Below are 21,806 nucleotides of genomic sequence, written 5' to 3'. Positions count from 1 at the left end.
CTTCCAGCTCAACAGGACGGCACACTTGCCATTCTTTCTTCTTTCTCTCCTCCGTCTTTCCCTCCCTAATTCAGAGGCAGGGACGAGCAGCGGGAATGCGGGCACTGATGGAGCATCCACGCTGATCCAGCTCCCATCCCGAGGGGAAGTGCGCAGGCCACGAGGGCTGCAAGGTGGAGAACACACGCACACGCAGTCGTGGAAGGAGAGTGGAAAGAAGAAAAGGCCAACAGACGTCACCCTCTTGGCCACTCTCCCCGATGCCCCCACGGCCCGGCCAGGCGCTCCTCGCCCTCTCCTCTGCCGCCCGGACGGCGGCTCGCTGGCCCGGCCACTTTGGAGGAGGCGGGGCCTGCCTTCCCGCTCGGGGGACCCCCCCGACCCCGCCGCCAGCCAGCCTCGGCGGAGGCCCGGCACGCGCCCCGTGGAGCCGCGCGGGCGGCGGGGACTACAACTCCCAGCGTGCCGAGCGCGGCGGCGCCTGCGCAGTGCGGCGGGAGGCGGCGGTCTGTTCTCCGCTGAGGAGGAGCAGGGCCGAGGAGGGAGGCAGCGGGTGAGAGTTCAGAGTTCAGCAGCAGCAGCCCGAGCCCATGATTCCCATATGCCCGGTAGTCTCCTTCACCTATGGTGAGTCTCCTGTGCCCCCTCGGGGCCCGGCCCGGCCCCTGGCCCGGCCCGGGGCGGCGGGGAGGCGCGGGCTTGGGGCTGGCCCCGGGGAGGAGGTGGCGGCCGCCGCCGGGGCCCCCGTGCGAGTGAGTGAGGGAGTGCGAGGCGGGCGGGGGAGGCGGCGGCCGCCACCGGGGCCCCGGCCCGGCGAGGGCGGCTTCTCACGGCGCCTCTCTCTCTCTCTCCCCCTCTCCCTCTCCCGCCCTCGGCGTCCGCGCGCCTCCGCGCCTCTCCGGCCGCCATGGGACCCTGCGATCGGCGCCCGCCGCAGTGCCCAGCCGGCTGGGGGAAGATGCCAAAATGGCGACCGGCAACTACTTTGGATTCACCCACAGCGGGGCGGCGGCGGCGGCGGCTGCGGCCCAGTATAGGTAACGGCTCCCGCCCTCCCTCCCTCCCCTCCCCGGCCCGGCCCGCTCCGCTCCTCCGCCCGGATCCCGCCGGCCCGACGCCCCCGCGCCGTCCCCGCCCCGCGGCCCGGAGCCCCCCGCGCGGCGGCCCGGCCCGGCCCCTCCCGCTGCGCCCGGCCCGCGGCGGGGAGCGGCCCCCGTGGGGGGCGGGCCGAGAGCGGCGAGGTTTGGGGACGTGGAGGGCGGCCGGGGCTCTCGGCGGCCCCGAAGCTAAAATGGCCTCCCGCGGCCTGGGAGCCCGGCCGCCGCCCCCGCCCGGCGGGCCGTGGAGGGAACCGGGGCCCCGGCGCCGGGCTCCCGCCTGCCCCGTGCCCACCTCGGGGCGCCCTCCCACCGGGTCTCGGAGCGGGCGGACGCCGGGGGGCGGGGAGGGGTGCTGGTGCCCAGTCGCAGGCGCATCGGTCTCCGCTCGGCCCCGGCCCGGCCCCCGGAGCCCAGATAACGTGCCGTCTCCTCGGTGCTTTCTCCTCCGGCCTGCGGCTCCCCGGGCCCTGCACCCGGCCCCGAGCCCCGCGAGCAAACTGCGGGCGCCCCTCCCGGCCCTGCTGCTCCCGGGCTCCCTCCGGGCGGGATGCGCACCCTCCAACCACCTGTGCAGCGTGTGCGGGTCGGAGGCTGCGGAGACGGCCAGGTCCCAGGGCGGCCGCCGCCTCTGGTTTGCGAGTTGGGGCTCCTGTGGGCCCGTCGTTTACCTGGGCGAGCCTGTGCCCTGGGGAAAGGGCGGTGCAGGGGAGATTGCACGGAGTGACGGCCATGCGTCTTCGGAAATGCCTATCGGAAGGGGGGCCTTAATCTCTCAGGTGTCACCAACCCAAAAAAGGGGGGTGTTTTGTTGTTGTTGACGTTGCTGTTACTTTTGGGTCATTCTGAGACAGCCTGTCTCCAGGTTCAGGCCGTGAGCGTGTAGATCCAGGTTCAGGCCGTGAGCATGTAGATCCAGGTTCAGGCCGTGAGCATGGAGATCCAGGTTCAGGCCGTGAGCGTGTAGATCCAGGTTCAGGCCGTGAGCGTGTAGATCCAGGTTCAGGCCGTGAGCGTGTAGGTCCAGGTTCAGGCCGTGAGCGTGTAGGTCCAGGTTCAGGCCGTGAGCATGTAGATCCAGGTTCAGGCCGTGAGCATGGAGAGTCCAGGTTCAGGCCGTGAGCGTGTAGATCCAGGTTCAGGCCGTGAGCGTGTAGATCCAGGTTCAGGCCGTGAGCATGTAGATCCAGGTTCAGGCCGTGAGCGTGTAGGTCCAGGTTCAGGCCGTGAGCGTGTAGGTCCAGGTTCAGGCCGTGAGCATGTAGGTCCAGGTTCAGGCCGTGAGAATGGAGATCCAGGTTCAGGCCGTGAGCATATAGATCCAGGTTCAGGCCGTGAGCGTGTAGATCCAGGTTCAGGCCGTGAGCGTGTAGGTCCAGGTTCAGGCCGTGAGCGTGTAGGTCCAGGTTCAGGCCGTGAGCATGTAGGTCCAGGTTCAGGCCGTGAGAATGGAGATCCAGGTTCAGGCCGTGAGCATATAGATCCAGGTTCAGGCCGTGAGCGTGTAGATCCAGGTTCAGGCCGTGAGCATGTAGGTCCAGGTTCAGGCCGTGAGCATGGAGAGTACAGGTTTAGGCCGTGAGCGTGTAGATCCAGGTTCAGGCCGTGAGCGTGTAGGTCCAGGTTCAGGCCATGAGCGTGTAGATCCAGGTTCAGGCCGTGAGCATGTAGGTCCAGGTTCAGGCCGTGAGCATGGAGATCCAGGTTCAGGCCGTGAGCATATAGATCCAGGTTCAGGCCGTGAGCATGTAGATCCAGGTTCAGGCCGTGAGCGTGTAGATCCAGGTTCAGGCCGTGAGCATGTAGATCCAGGTTCAGGCCGTGAGCGTGTAGAGTACAGGTTCAGGCCGTGAGCATGTAGGTCCAGGTTCAGGCTGTGAGCATGTAGATCCAGGTTCAGGCCGTGAGCGTGTAGAGTCCAGGTTCAGGCCGTGAGCGTGTAGATCCAGGTTCAGGCCGTGAGCGTGTAGAGTCCAGGTTCAGGCCGTGAGCATGTAGATCCAGGTTCAGGCCGTGAGCGTGTAGAGTACAGGTTCAGGCCGTGAGCATGTAGGTCCAGGTTCAGGCTGTGAGCATGTAGAGTCCAGGTTCAGGCCGTGAGCATGTAGGTCCAGGTTCAGGCCGTGAGCATGGAGAGTACAGGTTTAGGCCGTGAGCGTGTAGATCCAGGTTCAGGCCGTGAGCGTGTAGGTCCAGGTTCAGGCCATGAGCGTGTAGATCCAGGTTCAGGCCGTGAGCATGTAGGTCCAGGTTCAGGCCGTGAGCATGTAGATCCAGGTTCAGGCCGTGAGCATGTAGATCCAGGTTCAGGCCGTGAGCGTGTAGGTCCAGGTTCAGGCCGTGAGCGTGTAGATCCAGGTTCAGGCCGTGAGCGTGTAGATCCAGGTTCAGGCCGTGAGCGTGTAGATCCAGGTTCAGGCCGTGAGCGTGTAGATCCAGGTTCAGGCCGTGAGCGTGTAGGTCCAGGTTCAGGCCGTGAGCATGTAGATCCAGGTTCAGGCCGTGAGCGTGTAGAGTACAGGTTCAGGCCGTGAGCGTGTAGAGTACAGGTTCAGGCCGTGAGCGTGTAGATCCAGGTTCAGGCCGTGAGCGTGTAGATCCAGGTTCAGGCCGTGAGCGTGTAGGTCCAGGTTCAGGCCGTGAGCATGTAGGTCCAGGTTCAGGCCGTGAGCATGTAGGTCCAGGTTCAGGCCGTGAGCATGGAGAGTACAGGTTCAGGCCGTGAGCATGTAGGTCCAGGTTCAGGCCGTGAGCATGTAGGTCCAGGTTCAGGCCGTGAGCATGGAGAGTACAGGTTCAGGCCGTGAGCATGTAGATCCAGGTTCAGGCCGTGAGCATGTAGATCCAGGTTCAGGCCGTGAGCATGGAGAGTCCAGGTTCAGGTCGTGAGCATGTAGGTCCAGGTTCAGGCCGTGAGCATGGAGAGTCCAGGTTCAGGCCGTGAGCATGTAGATCCAGGTTCAGGCTGTGAGCATGTAGAGTTCCTACATGGCAGGCTTCCTGTGGCGAGATGGACTGTATCTGTGTGAGTGAGTACGGGACATGCTCACTGTCGAGGAACCCGGTCGCTTTCCCCGCTCATCACTCCAGGCAGCGGGAGGTGTCGTGCAAAGGGCATCAGCGGGAACCAGAAGACCTGGGTGCCAGTCTTGTTTGCTCTCGATTTTATGACATTGGGGGGCAACACTCTATCAGGGCTTTCTTTTTCCCTCATGTAGAAAATGAGATTCTCGGTCATGTTTTGGGGTTAAAAATTTGTAATTCTGAGAAAGTTGCCTTATTCCATGGAATTTCTAAGATGCCATTTATTGTAAAGGGGTATCATTATTTCCCTATACCTCTAAAAATGTGCTACAATTAAAACTGACAGTGCTTACCACCATTGATTTTAGGAGATGTTAACATGTATAAATGTGCCATTTATTTATTTATTTATTTATTTATTTATTTAATATATTTTATTGAATTTTTACAGAGAAGAAGGGAGAGGGATAGAGAGTTAGAAACATCGATGAGAGAGATCGATCAGCTGCCTCCTGCACAGCCCCCAGTAGGGATGTGCCCGCAACCCAGGTACATGCCCTTGACCGGAATGGAACCTGGGACCCTTGAGTCCGCAGGTTGACGCTCTATCCACTGAGCCAAACCGGTTCGGCAATGTGCCATTTATTGATGAAATTGGTGTTTTACTAATTATTGAATGCATGTGGACTTTTTTTTTTTTACAACTCTCTTTTATCTGACACATATTTCAAATAAATAAACAAATAAATAAATAAATACTGAGATGACAGGTAACTGGAGCAAAATGTTGGGGCTTTTTAAACATTAGCAAATCCCTTTGCTTACAAGTTGTAAACTAGTAAAGTCTCAGCTACTTTGTTAAAAGCTTTTAGGGCTAATACTTTTTGTGGAGAGAGAAAAAAAAATTAGCTGTTTTCTTTTTCTGGGAAACGAGATAGCTACTCCGCATCTGTGCCATAAATCCAGTGCTACCAAGTACTTTGTGTTCTAGACAAGGCTGTATTTAACCACTCAAAATTTTACTTGTTTTACCCAGTATTTTTCTGTTAAAATGGGCAGAGTGATAGCTTTTTGGTTTATTTACTGAAAATGTAGTGGGTTTGTTGTTTGTGGCAGTTTTGAAATATTTTTCTAATGCGGACCTACAGATAGAAATGAGGGGAGCAAATGCCAATTTAAAGGTAATTATTATTTTTTTAAGTAAAATAGTTGTATGTATGTATTTTATCCTAATATAGGAAACTATTAAATAATTTCTGTACCTAATTTTTCTTTGGCTTTGAATCTCATAGTTTCAGTAAACAAACAACAATCCAATTATTACTTGTTACATATATGTCTAGTGAGAATACTTTTAAAAATGTTATTTATGTATATATTGGCAAAACTAATTAAGATGCTCTGTCCTCATATAAATATAGTACGTGGAAATTGTTTGCTTTTGATAGGAATAAATGAGGCCCAATAAGGCTAATATTTTGGCTCAACAAAATGAACAAGTACAGTAAGCCCTCGATTTTTCAGACCTCAATTTAACAACCTTCAGATTTAACGGACAAAATTTCCAGTTTGTATATCACATGTGGAAATTAACATCTTATTCATTTTAAAATGCTTTTAACCAAGATTTGCTTATAATGAAATTAGGAGGTTATATTTTTTGTTATTAACTACTTTAAATTTTTTTTAAATAGTCCTTTTTTTGTTGTTTTAAATACATTTTTTTCTGATTTCAAAGAGGAAGGGAGAGGGAGAGAGAGACACAGAAACATCAATGATGAGAGAAAATTGTTGATTGGCTGCCTCTTGCACACCCTCTACTGGGGATCGAACCTGAACTGCGACCTCCTGATTCTTAGGTCAGTGCTCAACCACTGAGCCACACCAGCCCGGGCTCACTGTTATTTGTAACAAATTTTAGCCAATAGGCCAGTCATATGTTAGAGAAAACACTGTAGTAATTTCATCCACATAAATATTACACATCTACAACTATCTATAATAATAAAAATGTAATATTCTAATTAGATCAGACAGCCAAACGACCTTCCGGACAAAGCCATGGCAGTGGGGGCCGAGGCAGAGGTGGTTAGGGGTGATCAGGCAGGCAGGTGAGTGGGTAGGGGTGATCAGGCAGGCAGGCAAATGGTTAGGGGTGATTAGGCAGGCAGGTGAGCGGTTAGGAGCCAGCAGTCCCAGGTTGTGAGAGGGATGTCTGACTGCCGGTTTAGGCCCGATCCCCTGCAGGATTGGGCCTAAACCAGCAGTCGGACATCCCCCAAGCGGTCCTGGATTGCAAGAGGGTGCAGGTCGAGGTGAAGGGACCTCCCCTCCCGTTGCATGAGTTTTGTGCACTGAGCCTCTAGTCCTATATAATAAAAGGGTAATATGCAGATTGACCAAACGTTGGATGACCAGTCGCTATGATGCATTGACCACCAGGGGGCAGACGCTCAACACAGGAGTTGAACCCTGGTGGTCAGTGTGCTCCCACAGGGGGAGCACCGCTCAGCCAGAAGCCAAGGCTGATGGCTAGCGAGTGCAGCGGCGGTGGTGGGAGCCTTTCCCATCTCTGCAGCAGTGCTAAGGAGCAGCAAGCTGAGGGGTAAGGAGCAGCGAGCAGGAGGGTGGTAATGAGTGAGGGCTCCTGGACTGTGAGAGGGTGCTAGCTGGGCTGAGGGGACACTCCCTCCCCTCTTCCCCAGTGTACGAATTTCATGCACCCGGCCTCTAGTAGTCTACAAATTTAAATCCCAGAGTCATTGCTGGTAAACAATGTTCAGAGAATGATCACACAGTCACACTGTATCACTTGATCACTTTGTATCGCTCACAGTGATTGGTTTTGTTGTTCTTTACATGACTTGCTGCAGCAGTTTTAACAATGTTCCCATGTCGAAAATTTCTGTGAAAGTGAACTTCTCATACATACTTAATTTTAATTACACAAATGTGTCTATATAAATAACAGGTGAACTAATTTGTCAATTTTTAAACATACACATTTGGAAAACCTATTTCAGCCCTTTAAAAAAAAATATATTGATATTGATTTCAGAGAGGAAGGGAGAGAGAGCGAGAGATAGAAACATCAATGATGAGAGAGAATCATTGATTGGCTGCCTCCTGCACGCCCCTGCTGGGGATCAAGCCCGCAACCAGGGCATGTGCCCTTGACCGGAATCGAAACCAGGGCCCTTCAGTCTGCAGGCCAATGCTCTGTCCACTGTGCTAAACCAGCTAGGGCTCAGCCTTTTTTTCTTTTTCTTTTTTTTTTTTTTTAATGTTTTTATTGATTTAAGAAAGAGGAAGGGAGAGAAAGAGAGGAATAGAAACATCAGTGATAAAAGAGAATCATCAATTGGCTGCCCCTTGCACACTTCCTACTGGGGATGGAGCCCACTACCCAGGCCTGTGCCCTGACTGGGAATCAAACTATGACCTCCTGGTTCTTGAGTCCACGCTCAACCATTGAGCCACACCAGCTGGGCCAGACTTTTGGCTTTAATGGACACGCCCTCACCTGAATTAGTCCGTTATATTGAGGTCTTACTGTAGCATTAATAGTAAAAGCATAAACAAAAAATGCAATAAGGATGCTCTTTTTCTTCCTTTCTAGAAATCATTACAATGTAACTTTTCTTTAAAAAATATATTTTATTGATTTTTTACAGAGAGGAAGGGAGAGAGTTAGAGAGTTAGAAATATCAATGAGAGAGAAACATCGATCAGCTGCCTCCAGCACACCCCCAACTGGGGATGTGCCCGCAACCAAGGTACATGCCCTTGACCGGAATCGAACCTGGGACCTTTCAGTCCGCAGGCCGATGCTCTATCCACTGAGCCAAAGCGGCTAGGGCTACAATGTAACTTTTAAACATGGAAGACTAAGGCCTACTTTGAAGGGTGCAAACTCAAAGAAATCTTAAGCAGTTATATGTGGATGCTGTGGGTAGTTGCTTCATCTGTCATTGAATTCAGAGAAATGAAAGTAATTCTTAAGTCTAGATTTAATTCTGGTTCTAAGCTATTTTGTGGTTATAGCTATGTAAGGTATTTGATTAAATTTATTTGGAGCTTAGACTATTGCTTGTTAATATTTGAGATTCATAATGGCATTTTAAAAATCAAGGTTTTAAAAAAGATATTTTAAAGATCTCATAAGTTCTGGTACTAATAACTTTAAAATAAACTAAGGTTTTCATTTATATATGCATATGAAACACTTTTGTGGTAGGCATTTGTTCAGTTCTTATGCTACATGTTCCATCAGCTGCTGAGTGTTTTTCTTCCTGCTTTGTGTTATTTTTTTAAGACAAGTAAATAAACTTATTATGCCATTTGCCACTCTTGCAGATGTAATCTTTACATTTTCTGACCTTTAATTTGTCCCCCCCCCCCCCCCTTGGAAATGAAGAAATCAAAAACATTTTTTATAAGTATTTGGTGTATGTATATGTATGTATTAAATATGTTGATAGAATGTTAATTTGGGGTGTGTGGGACAAGGCAGACCTCTCAAGCACAGTGAAAAAATAGAGATGGCTTCATGGCAGAAAGGGAACTTGGTTGGGTAGATCACCTACTTCATTCAGTAGAGTACCTTTTGGGTTTGAGAAGATAAACTTCCTTTTAGACAGACAAATCTAATTTATAATAAATCTTGGAAACTATTTTAATAGTTATAAGGACTTAGGTTAGCAAAGAAAGTGAGGAAGGGCCGGCTGGCATGGCTCAATGGTTGAGCATCGACCTATGAACCAGGAGGTCATGGTTCGGTTCTTGGTCAGGGCACATGCCCGGGTTGTGGGCGTGATCCCCAGTGTGGGGTGTGCAGGAGGCAACTGATCGGTGATTCTCTCTCGTCATTGATATTTCTCTCTCTCCCTCTCTGAAATAAATAAAAATATATTTTTAAAAAATGTGAGGAAGGAAAAACTTTCTAATTAATAGTTTCATAGGATCAAAATCATTACCACTCTTTTCTTGGCAGTGATACAAAAGTTGATTTGTGGTATATATAAATATATGTATATTTAATGTAAAATAAAGTAATCCCACTAAATATCACTATTAATGAGACACAACCAATTTTTTGAGACCTTTAAACCAGCAGTTTCCCTTATTCTTTAGAAAAGCTTTGCACGTATCAGTTCCTTGTCATCTTTCTAGCTACTCAAGATACTTGTCTTTTACCTGGATAACCTAAATCTTTAGCATGTGTTTAATTAAACTAGTTTTCTTTGTCCTATATATAATGCTTAGTGTATCATTGATACCTGAATGTTATTTTACCTTTCAGTATAGTTAGCTATTTAAAATAATCAGTTGGCAACATTTTTTACACTTTTTATATCCACTGTTTATTGAATTTGAAGACTTTAGAGATTGCATAAAGGTTGCAAAATAATTGCTTTACCCCCATATTCTTAGAGTCTTAGCAAATGCTAAGGGATAAATGTTTAAGTGGGATTTTGACTGTTTTCTGGACATTAGTTTAAGTACCTGTTAGTCAAAAGAAGGCATATCATCTAATGATTCTTGAGATGTCTTTAGGACAATCTGTTCCTAAATTATAATTATCTCACATCACTAAGATAACTTGGGTAGGCTGACTGGGTAAGCAGGGGGGATTTTCCCTTCTCTTTCTTTTTAACTTTTTATTTGAATGTAGTGTTATGAATATTGTGTCTTGAAGGAAAGATTAAAAGTAACACTAGTAAGGTAAAAAAGGAATAATTACTGAGAAGCTGCAAAAACCAGGTGAACAGGTTTTTGAAACCAATCATGGTGATGGAAATTTACTGGCTCTACAAAAAAAAAATAAAAAAAATACTGCAACTGCTAATTATATCAGCTCTTCCATTGTTGAATCAGAGATCTTAGGATTTATAGTGCATGAGTGAGTTTGAAATAATGAAAATTTTCTTTCCAAAAAGACTGTTGCTGTTAATGTTGATGATATTTCCTTTTTAATGTTATTAATAATTTTAAGAGTAGGGTGAGCCAGAGTATCCCTGAATAGAATGCTGTTTAAGGTGTGTGCTTTACTGTGCTTTTGTAAACTACCTTACAAATTACTAGGATGAAAGGGCATGCATTTGTAGCTGGTTAGACTTGGGATTTGAATCCCAGCTCTGTCCCTTCAGTCACTTAACATTTCTAAGACTCAGTTTCCTTACCTAATTTGCCTTGAGGTAAAGATTTAAATATAAAACTTACTAGCCTATTCCCTGATTTTCAGAAGGCACTGCTAGTTTTCTGTGAAGTAGAGATTTGAGTAATACTATAATGGTTTTTAAAGTACTCCTTAGTTGATTTTTATCATATACTTAATATATAGAGCTTTATAATCTCAAAGTAAAATGTTTTAAAAGTAGGTACTTGAGTATGGATAGACCTCAGTTTCAATGTAAAATAAGTCCTGTTTATATATAGCCACAAAACTAACTGAATAAGTAGAAATAAAACTAATGAGATATGCAAACACTTTGAGGAAAAAATATATTAGGCCATAAAAGAAGACATAAATAAATGATGAGTTATGTTCATGGAGTGAAAAAAAATCAGTACCATCAAGTTATCAGTTTCCCTAAGTAATCCATATATTTAATGTATTTCCAATAAATATCTCAACAGGATTTTTGGGGTAACTTGATAAAGGACTTCTAATATTGGTTTTGAAGGGAGTATTGGTCCAAAAGTAGTCATGAGGTATGATAAGGAATTCTTGTGTTATCCTGTATCCACCTTTATTAAACAGGAAAATGGGGTATTGATATGAGATAGACAAATAGATCATTGAATTAAATAGCCCAGAGATTTATGCTTATGGGCAGTTGGATTACAATGTATAGCTGTTTAAGTAGAGGTATTTATAAAAATAAAATAAGCCAAATTATTCAGAAATATGCCATCAGGTTAATCAAGACAGTTCTTGGGCTTGTAAATGATGTAATTGACAAAGTAAGTTAAGATCACTTAGACGCATGATTAAAGGTGAGGAGTGCACCCACTGTGCTTGTCCATAAGTTTCTTTGGCACCACTCTGTCAGAATTAGAGTCATTGTTCTGAGTACAACATTTCTTAGTGTTTTGTGAAAGCTGTGCAGTGCAGTTCTTAATTCTTATAGAGCACAGATTGATAAAATAAAGAACACTGGGCTTTTTTTGTTTTATTATTAGTCTTGTATGATATGTATATTAAAATACACTTGTAGGGAGTAACTCAGATGATATTTAATGAACAGCTACAGTATGCACATTCCCTGCTCTCAAGGAGTTTACACTTCTGAGGGATGAGAGTGGGAACAGATCAGATATACCCAGAAATAACTATGCCATGATAATTATCATAATTTAATTTTACTGAAATAGTAAAATGAGAATTGGGGGATTCTGACTAGGAATTTGAGGTAGACTTCATGGTCTGTCCGTCTGAAAATCCAGGGAATGTCATTTTATTTTTAAAAATATTTTATTAAATATATTTTTATTGATTTCAGAGAGGAAGGGAGGAGAGAGGTATATAAACATCAATGATGAGAGAGAATCATTGATTGGCTGTCTTCTGCACGACACCTCCTGGGGAATCGAGCCCACAACCCGGGCATGTGCCCTTGACTGGAATCGAACCCGGGACCCTTCAGTCTGCAGGCCAATGCTCTGTCCACTGAGCCAAACCACCTAGGGCCAGGGAATGTTATTTTAGACAAAGGAAATGTATTGAGCCAAGACAGGAATGTAAGATCTGCTTGAGAGTGGATGGGCTCTGAAGTCAGCCCACCTCAGTTGAATCCTGGTTCCCTCTACCACCTGCCTTGTGATCTGAAGCAAACAGTCACTTGATATTTCAGTTTCTTCATCTATAAATGGGATTCTTACCTCATGGGATTGAGATTTTTTAAAAATTCTTTGTTGAAGTGTAATATATCACCCAGATGAAAAATTAGAACATTACCAGCGTTTTTGGGAGGCCTATACAGTCCCCATTGTGCTGTTTTGAGAATCAAATGAGATAATATTTATAATGTGCTCAGAACAATTCCTGGCATATACTACATCCCCATCAATGTTAGTATTACATTCAGTAGACAGCTGGAAATGGAGCTTAGAAAAGGGATAAAGATTGGTAATGTAAGTCTGGATATTACTCATATGGTGGTGATCCACCATAAATAGCTTACAGGTATGGTTGAAACATGATAAAATATAGTGCCTGGCATACATCAAATATTAGTAAACATTTTTTTGAATGAATGAAAAATAGAAAAAAGTAGTGCTGTAGTTACAAACTGGGGTAATGTCTGTGTTTAAAGTAGGGCCAGAAAACAAATACTGGTTGAGCCGAGAGCTGGAGGAAAGTAATGTCATAAAAATCAAGACAGAGATAGTCAGCAATGTTAGGACTTTAGAGAGATTGGATCAAGAATTTGATAGTTATCAAATTATTGGTATAATTTTAATGGGTAGCTACTATAGGAAAATTAGAATCGAATCATTTGGCACTACAAAAAAACTAGTATAAAATTTTGCTTAGCCTGGCTGGTGTGGGTCAGTGGTTGAGCATCTATCTATGAACCAGAAGATCATGGTTCGATTCCCGGTCAGGGCATATGCCCGGGTTGCGGGCTTGATATCCGGTGTGGGGCATGCAGGAGGCAGCCAATCAATGATTCTCATCATTGATCCCTCCCCCTCCCCCCCTCCCCCCTCCCCCTCCCCCTTCCCCCTTCCCCCTTTCCCCCTTTACCCCTTCCCCCCTCCCTTCTCTGAAATCGGTAAAAATATTTTTCATCTCTTTGGTCTCTGCACATTCTAGGTAATTTTTATAGACACTTTCTGGTTCACTAATTTTTTTGCCAGCCATGTCTAATCAGTTACGTAGTATCTTTCTGAGTTTCTAATGATAATTTTTATATACTGTATTTCATTCTGTTTGCTTCTTTTAAAAATTTATCTGGCCCTGGGAGCGTGCAGGAGGCGGCTGATTCACAATTCTCTCTCATTGATGATATTTCTTTCTCCCTCCTCCCTTCCTCTCTGAAATCAATAAAAATATATATTTTTAAAAAATCACTAAATGCTAACCAAAAATATCATTATGAAAAATACCTATATTCCTACCTCCCCCAAAATAGTGAAACACGAGAGCCATTGTCCTATATTTTTACAAATCCTTTTAATATCTCAATTAGATGGTTGGATTCTTAAATCTGCTTCTGCATTCAGTCTGTTGTAGTAAGTTGTTTGGGTTAAAATATATGAAGGCAATCTGTAATTACAAAAGGGAACCTTCTCGACCCTCTGAAAGATCCCTTAGGACTCCTCTTAGGGACCCTTAGCCGTCTTTGAATCACATTTTGAGAACCACTGTTGTATGGAAACTAAAGGAAGTATAGAAATGTTTTCTCTGTTACCAGATGCCATTTATATGGCAAGCTATTGTTCATAAGTTATTTTAATTTCAGTTGTGACTATAAATTTAGTATAATGTAAAGCCAGATCATGGTAATGGAATTTGAAAGCATTAAAAATAGGTTCAGAGTTGGACATAAGGGTTGAGGCCAGAACATAGAAGTTAGAGTGGAGTTGGAATAACTAGAAAGAAGTATTTAAAGTTGGGGTTTGTTAGTCATTCCAGTTGTCAGTTTAAGAATTCTATTCCAATGCTTTTATGCTTTTTCCCCCCACCAGAGTAATACATGATGTAATTAAAAATAAAGTAGTGGCCCTAGCTGGTTTGGCTCAGTGGATAGTGTCGACCCACGAACTGAAGGGTCCCGGGTTCGATTCTGGTCAAGGGCACATACCTTGGTTGCAGGTTTGATCCCCAGTCCTAGTTGGGGCACCTGTGGAGGCAATCAATCAATGTTTCTCTCTCACATCAATGTTTCTCTCTTTTTCTGTCTCTCCCCCTCCTTTCCACTCTCTAAAAATCAATTGAAAAATATCCTCGGGTGAGGATTAACCAAAAATAAATAAGTAAAAAATAAAGTAATGTAGGAGGGCTTACAATGAAAACAACATTCCCTTATTTTTTCTTCTCCTTGCCTCCCAATTCTGCCCATTCTGGTTTTATATCTAAACTTTGTATCACTAAATAATATGCTTTTCTAGGACTTAATTTGTTGAATTTATTATACGTTATAATTTTATCTTCTGTATATTAGTTTGATTCTAAAACTTTAAAGCAAAAATTTCCACTATTATGACTGTGAAAGTAGTACATACTGTAAGCCAAGTACTGTCTTATGATTGTAATTCCTATGTTTCACTTTTACAGCCCTGTACCACTTAATAGAAACCTCTTCCTAGGCTCAAATTAAAATGAATTTCTTCCTTTTTACACCCTACTAATTGCTCAAAATGTGATGTCTTTTACTGGGATCGAGCAGTTTTATATTTCCTGAAGTGCTTTCTTACTCTCCCCCCCCCACCCCCCCCAAATCTTGTTGGTGCCTTGATTATATTTTAAGATATTTCCAGTCTCCCAGTCTACTGCCTACTGTCCAGTCCTCTTTCCTAAACGTCTTGCTCCTTGAGGCTTCTGTCCTTCCTTTGATTCTACTCTAAGCTCATTGCCTCTCTGGGCTGCTACACAGCTGCTAACCTGGGCTTTCATCTCACTCCTGGGTTTAGATCCATGTTTGCAGGATTTTACAGTCTTTTTCTAGATTGGTTTAAAAAAATACACTATTGTGTAGTGCCCTAAAAATACATTATCATGTAGTATAGAGGTGGTAAACTCTTTCAGTCCTTGAATGCCAAGAAAAATATGTATTCTTCCTTAATTTATCTGGGTACAGAATTGTGCATTAATAATAATTTTCCCTTGAATTTTCAAGACATCCTATTGTCTTCTAGCTACTAGCCTCAGTGAGAGACTGATTTACATTTAGGTGTGTGTAGGTGACCTGTTTATCTTCTCTCTGGAGACTTGAAGGATCTTTTTTGTTGTGAGATGTGAAATGCTGTATGTTTCTTGGTGTGGTTCTTTCATTCTGCTTTGCACTGTGTAGGCCCTTTGAATTTGAAAATTTGTGCCTCCCTTTGAGGGAAATTTTATTTCTTTCATTTGCTTTTTTCTTTATTCTCTAGAATTCCTTCTAGTTGAATATTGGACCTCTTAGATTTCTCTCCTTTTATAGTTTTCATATCTTTATCTTGTCTGTATCCCTCGACTTTATCTTCTAACTAGTATAAAGGTCTTGTTTTAAGGATACACATTAGAATTTTTGAAAATTGTTGCCTTGAAATAGTCTATTTCCACAGGGTCATTTTTTTTAAATGTATTTTTATTTATTTCAGAGAGGAAGGGAGAAGGAGAGAGAGATAGAAACATCAATGATGAGAGAGAACCATTGATCAGCTGCCTCCTGCACGCCCCCTACTGGGGATCGAGCCCGAAACCCGGGCATGTGCCCTTGACCGGAATCGAACCCGGGACCCTTTAGTCTGCAGGCCGACACTCTATCCACTGAGCCAAATCAGCAAGGGCAGATTGGTTGGCTATCTATTTTGGTAAGCCCTCTGGCTGGCTTCACTTTTTGGTAAGCAGGTGGATTTAATAATTCCCTAATATTAATAATTCCCTAATATTAATAATCCCCTAAATTCTTTTCCTCTTTCTCTTTCCAAGAGAAACACCCTTCATTTTATGTCTGATTCTTCAGTTATTTCTTAACATTTTTTTAACTGCAAAGAAAATTTTATTTTATATATCACTAGCCATGAATGTTTGTCATTAGTTATTACATAAATGTATCTGATGCCATTATCTAAGTGGCATAATCATTTTATGTCCACAGTTCACTTTGTATTTACAGAATATTCATTATTTACATAAGTATATCAGTGAAGATTTACCATTGAGATGCAATGTTAACATCCATATGATCTGTAGATAGTAATGTGGATGTATTTTTAATCACCTTTTGAGTCATCTTATGTAAAAAATAAATCAATAACTTAGAGCATCTAAGCCTCTAAAGGAGATTTTTCAGTGTGCTCTTAGAAATAGTTACACAGTAAGATGATCAGAAACAACTTCCATGTCCACATCCTCTTGTAGTTTCTCTATCATTTTTTCTCCTAGCTGCTTTCCTTTGCATGCAAAAGGGACCCGGATGAGATAAATGTTTTGCTTGAATTCTTTGATGTCCTGATCTTTCTGTAGCTCTTTATTTTTTTTAACTTGTTCATTATGAATTTAGCTTGATGTTGCTGTTTAATCTCTTCAGCTCTTCATTGCATCCGTCGTTTATTCCACAGCGCTCTCTGGTATTATTTGACAGGTTTGTTTCTACGTTGTTTTTCAAATTCAAATGGATTATCCACTGTAAGCTCTTTACTGGCTGCTTTGTGGGATGCTTTAGTCCCCCTGACCTTGGGAGGATTGCACTTCCTTTTAAAGTTGCTATGACATTTGGATTTACAAAACCTGAACACCTTGCAGTTGTTGTGGATGGACATCCTGCAGCGTCCCGGGGAAATGGGCCCGGAAGAGAACTAGCACTACTCTGATGCGTGCTGAGCACACGTAGGGACCCACCACCCAAACCCCAAGTCTTAACCATTTTTACCCACTTTTTTATGTTTGTTTCATCATTTATTATTTTATTTGTTCTGGCTAAAAACTGACTGAGGCTGATTAGATTTAATTTATTCACAAAGGATATAATTATCTAAATAGAAGCTTCCGCTGTACTGGATGAAAGTCTTCTCATATTTCACGAATGTATTTCCCTCCATTGATTTTCATAGAATGGAAAGGAGGGAGGAGGGTGGGTAGAGAGAGAAAAACATCAATGTGAGAGAGACACATCGATTGATTGCCTTCTGCATGTGCCCCGACCGGGCATTGAACCGGCAACCTAAATACGAGCCCTTACTGGGAATCAAACCCGAGATCCTTCAGTGTACAGACCAATATTATAACCAATGAGCCGCCTTGGCCAGGGCTACTAATGTATTTTTATGGCACAAGATTTGGGTTATTTACTTTATATTCTGCTTTATTTAAGAAATAATTTAAAGATTGTAGGTCATACATTTTATGTAGGGATATAATTTAACACCTTTTATTCTATCCAAAGCTAGGCAAAGAAAACACCTTGATTTGAACTATTTCCACTTAGACAAATTTTACTTAAATGAATTTGAACTTGATTTGACCTGGATTTTTAAAAATTAACTTGTTTATTTAGACTTATCAACTGGATACTTAATTGAATTGGTACAGTCCAGTGTGGTCATCCACGTCATGTAAAGGACAGATTTTCTAAGGATATTTGAAACAGAAAGAGAAATTCCCAGATGGGTCTAAGACGACAGACAGCCCAGAGGATCTTTATTCTGAACAGCAAGCAGTCAGCTGCCCTCACCTTGACTCCCCTGGGAACTGGAACTGGATTATTATCGTTCATGATGCTTTTGGTGGAGGATATGGTCAGTCCAGATGATGGGTAAGGACCTGGCTATACAGAGCAGAGTTAGGTTAAGCAGCCTTAGAGATAGATGTATGTGGTAATTGCTAAATGCACTGGCATCTTTTTATATGGTTTCTTGGAAGGCTGACTGTAAAATCTGTTGTTGACACTGAGACACATAGGAGAGTGAAAGAGAATACTACTAATAATTATGCTGGGATAGGGGCATAAACCAGAGCATACGGTCATTTCATCCTAAGTCACATGGACTCTTAATTATATGAGACAGTGTAAGTCAAATTGCCTGCCTAGTTGACTTGACATTTCTATTCTATCCCCACCCTGCTTTTTATCCAATAGGACAAACATAGGGGAGAAAGAAATGTGAATAGGTGTTTGATAAAGAGTAGTAGGATGAATAAAAATTGTATAGGAATCCAATATTATCTGAATTTTTACATAATCAAAACCCCTTTTATGTATACAGTGTAGTCTGGATGTGTAAAATCTTATTAGTGAATGTTAAATACAGGCTTCACAGAACTGGTATATTTATATTTTAATATAATTCTTTTTCATAGTTCTAGGAGTTTTGAAGAAGCTGTTGCTGGCATTTTTTCTTAAGGATGTGGAATTATCCATAGAAAATGTCAATCCCAAACCAGTTTCCCATTATTACAATGGAAATTTCCTTTGCCTGCCTTATAATTGGCATATATGTAGAAAATGTTAGCTAATTTTAACATCAAAATATGGAAAACCTCATCCAAATAGAAATTATAGGCGTTTCTTTGAACTCTGTTCTAAGTTTTTTGTGTTTTTGTTTTTTTTTCTTTTTCATATTGGGCTGAATTCTGCCACCCTTCCATCCATTGGTTCTAGTTCTGTTCTCTGGAGCAGCATGGAGTAAGTCTCGTATATTAGAGGGCAGCTAATCATATCACCTTTTCTAGACTGAATGTCCCCAGGTCCTCCACTTTTTATATGAACTTGTAAGCTTCATAGTGATTCCCTTTTAATAATTCCTAATTATCAGCGATTTCCATAATACCAGTTAAAATATGATGGTCTCAAAATTTAATTCTATGCCATGTTTCTATGATATTGTGAACACCAGTGAAGAATTCTGTTTTATTCTTGACTCATTATAACTATGGTCAGCTAAACACTGTCAGCTAAATAACTGTTGGAACTGTCATTTTTTTAGAAGGCATTTCTGTCTTGGTAATAAAGCTTTAGCACGTAATTGTGAGTGTATTATTCAGAGATCATAGAACAACAAATAAACTTATTAATATGCCAACATCTTTAGGCCTTGGTTTATGTGACATAGGCTCTCAATGTAAAGGTTAAAGTAAAAATTATTTTAAGAATTTTGGCTGCAAATTTTTTGATTTACGATTTTGGAAAATTTTTGCCTCTTTCAGGTTTAACTGGTTATGATTGCAAAACATCTGACTTAGATCTTCTTTGGCAACATCTGCTACATTTTAAAGAGAAAAATGTGCATAATGAAATTATGCCTATAATCTGGAAAATTTATCTAAAATAACAGATTCTGCATTGTAGATTTTGTATCCTAGAGCAGTATTTCTCAACCTCAGCACTCTTGACACTCTTTGCATAATTCTTTGTTGTGAGTAGCTATCCTGTGCATTGTAGCATGTGTAACAGCATCACTGGCCTCTACCCACTAGATGTCAGTAGCACTCATCACCCACCATCAACTTCTCTGCAGTTTGACCATCAAAAATATGTTCAGACATGGCCAAATGTCCCTGGGGTGGAGGGCAAGAGGGGTTGGCAGCAAAATCTCCCCCAGTTGAGAACCACTGCCCTAGCCTGAGCGGGAGAAGTATTTCTTAAGTCAATTGGGTAATAGTTTTTCCCTTAAATGTTTTCTATAATTGGAGTTAGAATACAATATTTTTCTTAACATCTCTTTGTAGAGTTTTTTAAAAAATCTGTAGAGCATAATAAAGAACTTTAGGTACAACAAATATTTTTTTAAATTTCAAGTTTGATCAACTTCATTTCTTCCTAATACTGCTTCTTATCCCAGTTTGTCATCCCTGCTTTGTGATCTGATCTGTGATCTGAAACATAATGTGTGATTATCTAATGTATTGAGATTAAGGAATGAAAAGTATGTAACAATAAATATGGTATTGATTGGGAGGTTAAGTTGAAATAAAATAGTGGTTTTTTTGTAGTCCATGAGTAAATTCCTTGAAAATGCACTTTTTACTTAATTTGATTAAACTCCTAGATTTTTAATAAATTGTATTATGTGTATTCTTCTTCTCTACAATATAGCCAGCAGCCAGCTTCGGGTGTAGCCTACTCTCATCCAACTACAGTTGCTAGCTACACTGTCCATCAGGCTCCAGTAGCTGCTCACACAGTTACTGCTGCCTATGCACCAGCAGCTGCTACAGTTGCGGTTGCCAGGCCTGCTCCTGTAGCTGTTGCAGCTGCTGCAACAGCTGCTGCTTATGGAGGCTACCCCACTGCACACACAGCAACGGATTATGGTTATACCCAGAGACAACAAGAAGCACCACCCCCACCACCTCCAGCTACTACACAAAACTACCAGGTAAGAAAACTATTAGTTTCAATAGCCTTAACATACAGGCTTCAGTGTCCTCAATGTATGGTATCCTGTCCAAGCCAGTGCTTCTCAAACTTGGATCTTTCAAAATGTACCTGTAATGATAGAAAAAAGTAAATGTGTATTCCTAGGTAATTTAGGGGCATATTCTAAGCATTACGTTTCCTTAACTGTAAGTTGTTTTTTTTTTCTTTTTTAAAAAAATATATTTTTATTGATTTCAGAGAGGAAGGGAGAGGGAGAGATAGAAACATCAATGAAGAGAGAGAATCATTGATTGGTTGCCTCCTACACGCCACCTCCTGGGGATCTAGCCTACAGCCTGGGCATGTGCCATGACCAGGAATTGAACCATGGCCTCCTGGTTCATACATTGATGCTTATCCATTGAGTCATACTGGCCGGGCTGTGCATTTTATATTAATAATCTCCCCTAGTCTATTCCACTATATCTGCTTGCTTTAATTTTGAAAAATTTACATTGATTAAATATTTTAATTTTACCCCAAGTTTTTAAGAAAAATTAAGATAATAGGGAAAGTGCCCCTTGTTTGTATTGTGGCATTATTTGCCCACTGGAATCACAGCTGTGCCTCCTATTTTGAGGACTACAAGCCCGAGCTATGTATCATTGCGAATATGTTCTCCCATTAGTGGGTTGTCTTTTCATTTTGTGGATGGTTTCCTTTACTGTGCAAATTAACCCATTTTTTGGTTTGTTTGCTTTTAGGATCTGTTTTTTAAACTTTGATCCTTCTGGACTTGGCCTGGTTTTTCTATATTCTTTCCAATTATAGGAATTTGAATTAAGAAATTGACATATGAATTAACAATATTAGTATTTGCTATAATATATGGCAAGTTACTAACATGGAATTCCTTTTGACTTTTGCGATCATCTTCAATATGTCCAGAGACAGAATATAATAAATTCCATTTTTTTTAATAGGGTGTATGAAGCCCATCTTTTTTTGCACCCTGCCTATTTCTTCAGCCTTTCTATCTGCATGCCTTCTCATCCCTCACTTTATGCAGCACAGGAATTCACCTAGTTCACCTTGATCTTCATTGCCTTGGAGATTTATATATAACTAGAGGCCTGGCCCACGAAATTTGTGCACTGGTTCTGTCCCTAGGCCTGGCCTGCGATCAGGGCCATCTTCCCCAGCTACCTGCAGCTGGCTCCGCCCCCACCCACCCCCGGTTCCCTGGTTCCCTGTTCACCATCAGGTGATTGGTGTCAGACGGCTGGGGGAAGGGACCCAAGAGGTCAGCCTGTTCCCGCCCGCTTGCTGGCCCTGCCCCCGCCACGGGTGGCCATCAGGTGATCGGAGCCTGCTGGCCGGGGAAAGGGGCCAAGAGGTGGTCAGTGCGCCTCATAGTGACTGGTCCAGCGGTCGTTCTGCCCTTAGGGTCAATTTTCATATTACCCTTTTATTATATAGGATGTGCCTTCTCCCTGGCACCTCCGTTCCCCTCTCCTCCATCTGGAAGCTCCTATTCATTACTATGTTAATGTCAGTAGTAAATAAGGGAGAATGAAAAAGTTGGAGCAAACACAAAATTTAGTTCACACCGGCGTTCTTTACTAGGGGATCCATTTTTAAGGAAAAGCTGCTATGAGTTTTTTAATAAAACTAA

The 21,806-nt window shown here is 43.0% G+C and overlaps 1 protein-coding gene and 1 pseudogene across 2 annotated transcripts in view; one reads left to right on the top strand and one right to left on the bottom strand.

Moving 5' to 3' along the window:
- Positions 1 to 528: 528 nt before the first annotated feature.
- The window catches only part of ZFR (zinc finger RNA binding protein), a 76,357-nt gene continuing 55,079 nt past the window's right edge, over positions 529 to 21,806 (top strand). For both annotated transcript variants that reach the window (XM_070411763.1, XM_070411764.1), the window contains exons 1-3: positions 529 to 627; positions 938 to 1,037; positions 19,868 to 20,150. In XM_070411763.1, coding sequence (XP_070267864.1) covers positions 591 to 627; positions 938 to 1,037; positions 19,868 to 20,150 — 420 coding nt within the window. In that variant the 5' untranslated portion in view covers positions 529 to 590. The remainder of the gene's footprint in view (positions 628 to 937; positions 1,038 to 19,867; positions 20,151 to 21,806) is intronic.
- LOC139009577 (probable ribosome biogenesis protein RLP24 pseudogene) lies at positions 16,144 to 17,548 on the bottom strand (annotated as a pseudogene).

Source organism: Myotis yumanensis, unplaced genomic scaffold, assembly GCF_028538775.1.
Source record: "Myotis yumanensis isolate MYYU_CA2020_CCGP unplaced genomic scaffold, mMyoYum1.0.hap1 SCAF_4, whole genome shotgun sequence".
Lineage (NCBI taxonomy): Eukaryota > Metazoa > Chordata > Mammalia > Chiroptera > Vespertilionidae > Myotis > Myotis yumanensis.
This window is presented reverse-complemented; position numbering and strand designations above follow the sequence as displayed.